Source organism: Setaria italica, chromosome VI (genome assembly GCF_000263155.2).
Source record: "Setaria italica strain Yugu1 chromosome VI, Setaria_italica_v2.0, whole genome shotgun sequence".
NCBI classification, from domain to species: domain Eukaryota; kingdom Viridiplantae; phylum Streptophyta; class Magnoliopsida; order Poales; family Poaceae; genus Setaria; species Setaria italica.
The window spans coordinates 7,494,105-7,505,526 of NC_028455.1; the positions used below are offsets into that span (position 1 = coordinate 7,494,105).

The following is an 11,422-nucleotide window of genomic DNA, read 5'->3' on the forward strand; positions in this document are numbered from 1 at the left end:
GCCTGAGACGGAGCCACAAGATGTTGTTACGATGAACAGAATTACTGGGCCGTGTGCCAACCAAGGTCGTCAACGTTTGGGGTTAGCCATCTTAACGTTGCCTTGCAATTTGGTTGTCAAACTAGTACCTTATTGATTTTGTATATAAATTCTTTGCAGTACCATGCTTCATGAGTGGCGCCGGCTTATTTTTGATGTGGAGAATGAGAGTGGCAAGGTGGACGTGGAGAGCGCCAAGGTGGAGATGGACAATGTCAAGTTAGAAAAGGAGTGCCAAGGTGGAGATGGACAGTGTAAAGTTGGAGAAGGAGGAGGACCATGTGGCCAGCTTCTCTGATATCAAAACTGATGATGAGGCATGCTTGTTCTATGATGGTGTGGACCTGCGAGGTCATTCACAGGTGGAAGATGACTTTAATGAACAGGTAACGAACATGTGAACTAGCTTCACAGGTGCAAGATTGTAGTCTAGGTGTTGATAGTGCTGCTTTTGCTATTTAGCTTTGTAAAAGGGTACTGATGGTCTATTTAGTTGCTTCTGTTATTTAGCTGCTTTTGTTATTTAACAGAGGAATGAATATGAACAAAAGCAACTTAAACCTTGTTTAAATATACAACAGCAGTACTCGCTGAACAAGGCAAAAGCATCATAAGCGATGTTTACATAAACATAATTACATAACCGCTAATTGGTCAACAACTCAAAAGCCCTTTCAACTAGCTGCCTATCACAACTTAGAGCTCTAGGGAGCATGGCTAGTGCCTCTAGCCTTTGTTTATTTATGTGAGGGATCTTGTACCTATTGCCTCCATTATCTTTTATAACTTCAATCATGCATCCTTGTAGTATGAGAAATACCCTATTCAGAATGGCAGGGTTGTAGTTTTGGTATTCCTTCTCAACATTCTGGATGAGCTCATCCATGTTTCTAGCTGTCGTTCTATCCGTTAGTGATTGAAGAGAAGCAAAGAAACCAAGGTCAAGGCAGTTCATATCAGGCGAATTAGCAGGCTGGTTAAGTAGGCGTATATCAAGGCTTGTTGGGGCTACTGCTGCAGCAAATTATGCATCATCTACTGGTAAATGAGAAGGAGCATTGTCCTGTTGTATCCATATTGTCTCATGCCTTGCTTCTCTAGGCCAACAAGCTTGTATAGCTGGTATAAGTTTTGTGATCATATAAGATCTGATTGTTTGTCTATCAACCTTCATGGTCATTGTGATAGGTGTGCCCCTCGGTCTGTTGCCGCTTCTCCTTTTTGCTCGTTCCTGTAATTATAAAGAATATTATGCCCAATAGTTTAAAATGGCTTACAAGTATTAGTTAGAAAAAGTTTAGTACATGTCGCACAAAAGCCCATATGCCTATCTTCCCATCAAAATAGCCTCTCCCTTCATCATCAAACCTAGGCTGTGCAACAGCAGAATAAAACATGACTTTGCGAATGTTATTCTTATTTTGCACTGTCCTATGTGGGTCTTCTTTATCTGGATGCATGTACATAGTCTTAGTCTTCTGTGTCCCATTGAACCACTTCTCATCTGAGTGAATAATATTTTTTATTTCAATGAACTTTGGAGTGTTTGGCAGAGTAGTTGGATCTAGCATAGAGAGAACCCATCGTAGCCTTGCCAATTTGTTTTCTTCCTTCAAATAAGGTCTCAGTGAGTTGGAGTGTCGTCGTAGCAAGCCTTCTTTGAACAACCTATGTAGAGAGCTTTTATTGACATTAAGAGCATTTGCTAGCGACCTTATGGTACCCCTTCTGTTTAAGGGAATATCAACAACCCTTGTGAGGTCTACTTGAATTTTTTTACGACCACATTTCTTTGGTATCAAAGAGTTGACATCTACTGGCAGGCATTGTGCTAAACAATTTTTTGCTCTCTGCCATACCCGTTGTATTGTACGCACGTGAACATTGTATTTTGCAGCAATAAGTGTTGTGCTCTTTCCATGTAATGTGCCATTAGTGCTTAACCGAAGCAAATCTTGATATATGTCTTGCCTTTGTCTTTGTGTCAAATTCCTGATCATATTTGATGGTTATTCTTGTATGGTTTGCTGATCATCTTCGTCATTCGAGTCGGACAACTCCTCTTCATCAAAGATGATGTCGACATCATCCGTGTACACGCCGAAGTCATGTATGACATCATCCAAGGTATCTTGTTCTTCTTGCAAGGCAGTGTTGTCATCTCCTACAGATAGTGTGCTCATTGTCAGTAAATAGATTATGAAACATTTACACATGGACAATTATTGCTGCAAACTTTACTTGGCATGAGGGGAATAATCACCTGTATGCAGGTTTTCTTGGTCTTCTTCATGTGGGATATTTAAATCAAATGGATGGCCAGTGTTGTCACCTGGTACAGAAGCAAATGCATTGTCACTTGGTACTAGCATTCTAATTACTGTGTTCTTGTTCATCATTCCGATCAGGGGGCACCTGTTGTAAGAAGGGTTGAGGACATGTTTGAACAAGTGAAAAGAAAGCTTCCTGAAGCACCTAACTTTCTTTTGTGTGTTCCTGCTGACAGGAGGAATTCTAATATTTATGGTTAGTTATACTTCAGTTGTCTTATGTATCACATTTTTCTCATTGTGTCAGTGATGCTACTGATCTTCTTTACAGGACCGTGGAAGAAGAAATGTCTTGCTAAATTTGGGATTGTTACACAGTGACAATTGTCACCAGATACTAGCATTCTAACTAATGTGTTCTTGTTTATCATTCTGATGAGAGAGAGAGGGAGGGAGGGAGATACCAAAGTGTTTACCTTGATTAATTTGTTCTTGTTGATCATTTTGATCAGGGTGGAGACCAAAGTGATCAGCTCCCCCAACTTCAACTGCAGTTAATACATCTTGCAAGGGATCGTGATCCTCTTCATGTTCAGCAGGACCCTTGTTGAGATCAGGCAGCTTGTCTCCTTCCTCCTCTGGTACCGTGTTTAAGTCTATTGCCATGGAAGATGGATGAGAGGTGAATGAAGATGGATGAGAGGTGAATGGTTCAAATGAGAAGGTAAAGAAGGTGTTCCAGAGAAATAGCGTTGGGTTCAAATTTCAGATTGCTTTTGATGTGAATAAATGGAGCGCAGGACTAGATTTGGTTTTGGCGCTGAGTGCTATTTGCCGCCAAATGTAATTCATGTTTTTGCTGTTCTTTTGATTTGTTTAAAGCAAAAATATTGTACTACATGTTTTAGTGTGAAAAAGTGGATGTGACCAGTGGTTTGTCTAATGGAAAAAACATTACGCTCTGTTGCTTCTTCACGCTACTTGCAGCATTAATTGCATGTCCATCATTAGTACATAGGGGTATCAGGGTCTTTTAGCAGTTGCATTGGTAACCGGCTGTTTTCTCCAACGACAAATAGGGACGGAGGGAGTAGGTTGTTTTGATACTTCTAAATTCATAACTTTTACTATGAATCTAGATATAAGTGTAAATCTAGGTATATAGTGAAATCTATGAACCTGTAAATGACAAAACTACCTAGAATTTGGGATGGTGGGGGTAGACAGTATAGGGCCGGATCAAATTACAAAACTTGGGATTGATCTCAATACAAATTGTGTGGAATTTAGGGTCGTCGTCGGCAAGGTACGCCCGGCTACCTGCCATGGACCGACGACATGTCCTGCCCTCTGTCCCTGTATTCAAATCCGCCCCCGTGTTCTTCAATGCCGGACCTGAACCGCCGCCACTGCTCTCTCTCTCTCTCTCTCTCTCTCTCTCTCCAGATTCAGGATCCTGCAGAGTGCAGACCTGCAAGTGCCATGGAATTCCATTCCTCCAATCCAAGACGACAAGGACCGCTTCGTCGCAACGGCACTCACAGTCAATGACACCAACCACCAAAATGCCGCCTCCTAAATGCTCAGCACGCGCCAAGCATGCGATCCGCTGCAGGCATTCAAAATCCATCGGCAACACAACACGAGTACGGCGACCAGGACGGACTTTGTCAATCTCTGAACCTGCACTTTCATTCATTCCAGTCATCTCATCTCAGGGCCGGAGTGTCTGAATCTTGAAATTTGGCAATTCCCATCATTCTACCAACAATGATAATTGAATTGCATCATAGATTTTTCGTAAAATTCCTTCGTTCCAAACAGACCCTCGAGGTACATCAATTAGGGAGAGCATGCATGAATTCACACCAGTGACTATAGGTCATCACACAACATCAGTGCCATGAGGCAGTAGTTATAGTTAACTACTAGCAGATGGTGCAACTAACTGCTCCTAACTACTTCTAAAGGGAAAGCAGCAGCTTAATTACTACTAGCAAATAGCAATGCAAGCTCCTGAGGAAGGAGCTGGAACTCAAACAAGAAACAATGGCGGCTACCAAGCTAGTAGCCGAGATCACTAGCCGCTACTCCAAGTAACAGTAGGCCAGCAGCAGGCGGTCTCTAAAACTAAAAGCAACGCCGATCACTGGCTGGTGCCGAGCTGCTGCAGCACGGCGAACATGGCGGGGCGCTGGGCGGGCTCCTCGGCGGTGCACAGAAGCGCGACGCCGGCGAGCTGGGCGGCCTCGGGCCGCGAGAACCGGCCGCCGAGGCGCGGGTCCACGAGGTCGTCCAGCGTCCCGGGCTCGGCGGCGCCCAGCCGGAGGTGCGCCGACACGGCGCGCCGCCCCGTCAGGACCTGGAGCACCACCACGCCGAACGCGTATACGTCGCCCTTGTCGGTGGACCGCCCCGTCGTCGTGTACTCCGGGGCCAGGTAACCCATGGCCGCGCTGTCTTTGAGCGTCGAGAACACCACGTCGTCGGCCAGGAGCTTGTGGATGCCGGCGCCGGAGAGGTGGGGGACGAACAGGTGGTCGATCAGGACCTTGTCTGCGGAGATGCTCTGGTGCACGAGAGGGGGCTTGTTTGGCTTGCTGCTGTGGAGGTAGTCGATGCCTGAATGAACAATTCAAATGAAGTTTTAGTTCAGAAAGCCTAGTCATTCTGAAGATAAGCAACTCTGTTGGGTGCTGATGCTTCAACAGAAAATGAAATGGAGATGCTGAATTATACCTTTGGCAATGCCCTTGATGATGGAGACCCGCGTAGGCCAATCGAGGACTGTCGCACCCGCTTCGCCATCCTTGACATCGAGATACCGCGAAAGGCTCCCATTCGCCATGAATTCGTAGATGAGGAAGCATTCCCCTCTTGCACGGGATCGGCAGAAGCCCCTCAGGCCGACAAGGTTCTCATGCCGCAGCGACGTGAGCAGGCGGAGGCCTTTCAAGAAGTCAGCCTCCTCCGACTTGCAGCTGCTCTTGTTGATGCTCTTGACAGCGACGACTGAGCCATCTCGCATGATCCCCTTGTACGTTGCTGCGAAATTGCTCTTACCAAGTAAATTCACATCCGAGAAGTACTGCGTTGCGCACTCCACCTCTTCGAGATTGAACCTCACACTTGGGGAGCCCTCCGACGACAGCCTCGCTCCATGCTGTGACCCCTCAGATGATGTGTCCCAGCCACTAGAGTACTCAACATTGATCAGTGAGGAGGCACTTCTCTGACATGTTTCCTTTGACTGGTCCAGGCTAAGCCGGCCTTCCAAATGCTCAACAGAACTGCCAACCTTCTGCTTCTGGCGACGGTGCCATGAGAACACAGACAGGCCGCAGGCTGCTGCTCCAGCTACAATGATGATTGTTCCAGCAATAACAGCCCCTGCAGAGAGCGTCGAAGGTTTTGAGCAACCTCCATTGTCGCAATTTCTGTTGAGGTCAGCTGTCTTTTGAATTTGTTGGGGCTTGACAGAGGTTGATTCAGGTTTATGGGGCATTTTGCCGTCGTCATTGCTGTCATCAGGACAGGGTTTCAGAGAATCAAATTGAGCTCCACATAGCTCTGAATTGTTCTCATACCTAAACCCCTCATGCAACTTCTTCAGACCTACATCATCAGATGTTTTTTTTTTCACATAACAAAGTAAGTGGGCAGTGATATCAAGTAAGAACGCCATTGCTGAGTTCTACTAATTACCAGATGGGACACTTCCTGAAAGCGTGTTGTTCCGAAGGTTCAGAGTTGAAAGCTGAGGTATCTCGGCAAGCTTGGAAGGAATGGAGCCGAAGAGTTGATTGGAGCTCAAGTCCAGCCGTGTCAGTGCCGGCAAGTCCCCGAGAGATGCCGGTATTGCGCCAGTGAGCTGGTTGGACTGAAGGGCAAGAACAGTGAGCTTCTTTAGCTGACCCAGCTGAGTTGGAATGCTCCCCGACAACTGGTTGTAGCCGAGCTGCAGTACTGCACAAAGAAAGCAACCCTTTTTAAGCTATCTACCATTAGAGGTGGGCACTTGCAAATTAACTTTGGGTAGGTTGATCTACTCAATTTTGGGCAGGCTAGTTTGATCCTGAAGCAGACAGAGAAGTAATGTCAATTATGAGCTGTGGAACAACAGGAGGAAGGCTGTAGGAGCAGTGTGATTACAGAACACTGATGAAATAAATTCAACACACTAACGGAATTCCTTGAGCAGAATCCAATGCAGGCTTCTTTTGTGTCAGTAACCAACTTTAAGCCTCGGTACAAAAGGCAAAGAATAAAGACGGCATATCATGATACATAGTAGAGTACATCAAAGTAGCCGTACCATCAAATCCACAAAGGCCAAAATGTACTGGTAGAAAAAAAAACCTTTGTGTCGTTTCATTCATGTGTCGACGTCCTGAGTTCATGTAGCCTCTAGGCAGGCAATCAGCACTCACGACAAAGGAAGCACAAGAATGAGAAAGGACAAAACCAATTCCGGCTTCCCATTTCGTTTCCTAAAAACAGGGGATTTTGTTTGTTTACTAACCCAAATTCAAAATTCAAATTGCCACCAGTTTTACACATGAGAAGAAGCACCTGAGATGAATTAATTAACCATTGAGGCGCATGGATGCACAAATGGAACTCGAAATTACTCAGAAAGCATTTGAAACAAATCACTCCAAATTATACCGTTAAGCTATCTCGCCCCAGACATGAAACACAAACAACCAAGACCCAAGGCAATCGATGGAAGAGGTCACCTTGGAGGCTGGCGAGTCGGCCGAGCTCGGCGGGTATGTCCCCGGACAGGTTATTGACGCCGAGGTAGAGCTCGGCGAGGTCCGGCAGCCCGCCGAGCTCCCGCGGGATGGCCCCGCCGAGGTCGTTGTAGTGGAGGTAGAGGCCGGTGAGGCCCGGGAGCATGGCGACCGCGGGCGGGACGGCCCCCGCGAGCCCCTTCCCCTGGAGCGAGATGGTGGCGACCCTCCCGCGCGCGTCGCAGGTGACACCCTCGAAGTAGTCCCCGCGGCCGCAGGGGTCGCCGCCGCGCGCCCACGAGGCGAGCGCCCGCCCCGACGGGTCCAGCGCCGCCTTCAGGTCCATCAGCGCGTCCAGCTCGGCGTTCCGCGAAGACGAGGAGGACGCGTTGGTGGAGGATAGGAGCAGGAGGAGGAGGAGGAGGAGGAGGAGGCGGGGGAGCGAGCTCCGGCACGCCATGGCGGATGCTGGCAGAGAGTGGAGAGTGGACACAGTGGAGTGAGGTCTTGGGCGGTGTGTGTGGGAATCCGGATGTTTATAGGGGGGTGACGGTAAAAAAGCGGAGGGGGTCAAAAGTTGGAGGACTCGAAAGGCGTTTGGATGGGTGGGTAGTAAAAGGTGAAAAGGGGAGGGGGTTTATCGGGATTGTAGCTGGTGCCATGAATCCATGATGATGTTACTGCATGTAGCGGTAAAAACACCAGTAGTATCTGCGTCTTGTGCATGTCTGGTGGTGTTACTGCTGCAAGAATAAAAAAGGTGGTGAGGGGGAGGTGTTCTATAGACGCTGGTGTAAACGACGGATGTATCAGTGTGGAAGTACACTGCTCAAGATCAGTGGACTCTTGCGTTGTGGTCGTGGGTCAAATTTAGGAACGGGACATGGGATGGGCTTTTTAATAAGATACTCCACCCGTTTCGAATTTTAAGTCATTTTATTTTTTTAATTCATATGTATTATTATGCATCTAGATGTAGTGTATGTCTAGGTGCATAATAATAATAACTATGAGCCTAGAAAATCAAAACAACCTACAATTTGGAACGAAGTGAGTAGTATGCTAGCGTTTGTTTCTGTCGAAGGACAATAAAAAAGACGTCGCCAAATTTCTTTTGTAGATTAGGATTGAGAAAGTCACCGAATGTCTATTGTGTTACATGCTACGGTATGGGTTATGTACTCTACTCATTCATTTAACCAGGATCTGAAGTCTGAAGTCGGTTTACTCATTCATTTAGCCAGGACTCGAACCATCACTGGTGGCACCACAATTAATGGCAACGTTCAGGCCAGCCGTGTGCAAATGTGTTCTAAAAAAAACTGTTTGCCTGAACCATTCAGGAAGAAATCAAATAAAAACAGTTGAAGAGTGAAAATTGTGTTTTGTGGCTATGGTGGTGCGTGTGGGATGGCACGCATGAGAACGGGCTCGTGACTCCAGCGAGATCGCCTGGGGGTGATCAATTCGAACCTGATCCATGCATGATGGCAATGCCATGCGGGGGGTGCCATGACGCCCCATGCATGATGCATCATCAGATGGATAAAAATAAAACCGTACGGCGATCTCATCACCAGAAAGGGAAAGGGGCCCCGTGGCATCAGATAAAAAAATAATTTGAATTTCCTCTGCAGTGCAGCCGCTGGAGATTCAAAATTTGAATTAGGAGGAGGAGCGTGCTCCCACCCACCAGGGCGTGAGCGCATTAATTGATGCTCGTCGTTCGGGCCAACCCCGTCATCACACCCATGGGCCGCCAGCGCAACGGCCCGTGTCAATTTGACCCAACAACCTCCCAATTCCCACCCAAGCCCACACGCCGGCCGCACGGCACCGCTGCACCACGAGCGAGCACAGAGCCACACTAGCCCACTGCCCGCCGCGTGACTCCGATTCCCCCCTCGCCGCTCGCGCTGTTCCCCACCACCACCACCCAATCAATCGCACACGCCTCTCCCTCCCCCCACACCCCCTTCCCCGCGCCGCGAGATCTCCGATCCCGACGACCCTCCCTCCCCGGCGGCGCGATGGGCGGCAAGGACCTCACCGAGGACCAGATCGCCTCGATGCGGGAGGCCTTCTCGCTCTTCGACACGGACGGCGACGGCCGCATCGCGCCCTCGGAGCTCGGCGTCCTCATGCGCTCCCTCGGCGGGAACCCGACGCAGGCGCAGCTCCGGGACATCGCGGCGCAGGAGAAGCTCACGGCCCCCTTCGACTTCCCGCGCTTCCTCGACCTCATGCGCGCCCACCTCAGGCCCGAGCCCTTCGACCGCCCGCTCCGCGACGCCTTCCGCGTCCTCGACAAGGACGCCTCGGGCACCGTCTCCGTCGCCGACCTCCGCCACGTCCTCACATCCATCGGCGAGAAGCTCGAGCCCCACGAGTTCGACGAGTGGATCCGCGAGGTCGACGTCGCGCCCGACGGCACCATCCGCTACGACGACTTCATCCGCCGCATCGTCGCCAAATGATTCCCCGGTCCCACTGCCCCCGCGCGCGCTTCGTGTGTAATGACCTCGTCTCCCGTGTCCCGTGATTTGATTCGGTTTGGTTTCGTTTCGTGTGATCTGATCCTTGTCTCATTTGAGTTGAATTTGGCCATCACTTCTCTTCTCCTCTGCTTTTCGTTTCGGAACTGCTGCCTAGGGTTTGGAATTTGGATAATGGATAATGGTGTGTGTGATTATGGACCGATCAATTAATTAATGGATCTGGCTGATGATGATTTCCTTAGCTACCTGTAATGTAATACTGCAATGTGTAAAGTGTGGATCTATTTTCCCTCATCACTGTTTGGGTATGTTTGCTTATTTGATGGTACCATTATTGGAACAATCGATCCAACCGTGATTGCTTGCCTAATCGCAAATGGATGCTATATGATCTGCACCTGTTTATGTATTGTTGCTGATCTAGTAGTACTTCTGTTTAGATCATACAGTTTCTTTTGGGTCATCCATGGTATTGGAACCTGGAATATTTCATGGGGCTGTAGGACTTGCGTTGTATATTGTGTAGGCTGCCACTCTTCCAATTGATTGATTCATTCGTATAATAGGATTGTCAATAGCACAGTCTTAAATCTGATCTCACTTGTGTTGATGATGATAGCGATCTAGGATCTGTGATGTTATAAACAGTCAACCAGTCCAATTGTTCCTAGTCCAATTGTCTTGCCTTATCTTATTTATCTAAATTCACACTTCTCAATGAATGGGACTAGCCCTTTTATAGTTAGTAACCTAGCAGTAACCACATTAAATCTATATGGTGGCTTTTCAAAATACTATTTATAATTGTTTTGGTCCCATATCACTATAACTGTTAAGTTGCTCCCTTTCATAGCATGTTGCTGATAAGCGGAGGCTTCCATATGCTTGGAATTACTGTCATTTGTTTAGATTTTGCTCAAAAGCCTTTCTTATCTGTCAATGCCTCAATGGTTATCAAGGTCTTTCTTATTCATGTGTCCAGCGTCTCAAGTCTTCTATTATCTTCCGTTAGGATCATGTCTTCGTGCAGTTTTGGTTTAAGATAAGCTCAACGGCTCAATTAATATTCTTGATGCATGGATTGAAACGCCCTCTGGTAGAAGCTATATGAATTTCATTCTCTAACTTTGTACAATGTTAATTTACACATGGAGAAAACTGCATTCTGATAGTAAGTAATTTAGCAAGCACCGTATCAACTACATAGTGATGGTTTTTCTATTTTCTCGTTATAGTTGACTTGGTCCCATGCTACTATTGTTGTTAAGTTGCTCCTTTTCAGACGCTCAGAGCATGCATAACCGGGGTCTTACATATATACATACAAGTTCCATCATTCGTTTAGATCTTCCCTCAGCTTCTTCATGCCTGTCAAGTTTGTCATGAAGCACTACCTCAAGTCCTTGATTACCTTCAGTTAAAACAATGCCTTCATGTCTATGTGTATTTGATTTATATAAGTGCAATTTACTTTCTCGATTGACAGTTTAAAATGGATCTAGAAGATTTATATGCTGTTACACTGGTCAAACACTATACAATGCTAATTTACCAATGGATTAAACTTTATATTTGGTTATGCAGTTGCACATTGTTGTGGTTTTTTGCATTTTAAACAAGGAATTCAGGAAGTTAAATACAAAGCTTTTGCATCCTCACTGTGGTTATCATGAACATCATCAGTACTGATGTATGAAAACCCTATTTGTCACAATAGTCAAATAGCTAGGTTTCCCTGTGCTCAACAAAGTTGAAAGAAAAGTGGATAAATCATAAAAGCTTGTGTGCCATCACAGAAATAATCATGAACAACCTCAATGGACTTCAACTAAAAAGTAATTTGTTTTCACGTCCATTGGTATTTGATTCATGTAAGCTT

At 46.8% G+C, this 11,422-nt stretch overlaps 2 protein-coding genes across 2 annotated transcripts; one reads left to right on the forward strand and one right to left on the reverse strand.

Annotated features, from left to right (window-relative positions):
• Window positions 1-4,080: 4,080 nt before the first annotated feature.
• Window positions 4,081-7,549, reverse strand: LOC101781645 (MDIS1-interacting receptor like kinase 1). The gene is made up of 4 exons (XM_004972944.3): window positions 7,049-7,549; window positions 6,015-6,275; window positions 5,049-5,924; window positions 4,081-4,931 (listed from the first exon to the last, which is right to left on the reverse strand). The coding sequence occupies exons 1-4, from the start codon at window positions 7,503-7,505 to the stop codon at window positions 4,456-4,458; spliced, it is 2,070 nt and encodes a 689-aa protein (XP_004973001.1). The 5' UTR covers window positions 7,506-7,549; the 3' UTR covers window positions 4,081-4,455.
• Window positions 7,550-8,937: 1,388 nt separating this feature from the next.
• On the forward strand, window positions 8,938-9,883 carry LOC101782054 (probable calcium-binding protein CML7). Its single transcript, XM_004972945.3, has one exon. The coding sequence runs from the start codon at window positions 9,076-9,078 to the stop codon at window positions 9,520-9,522; it is 447 nt and encodes a 148-aa protein (XP_004973002.1). The 5' UTR covers window positions 8,938-9,075; the 3' UTR covers window positions 9,523-9,883.
• The last annotated feature ends 1,539 nt before the right edge of the window (window positions 9,884-11,422 follow it).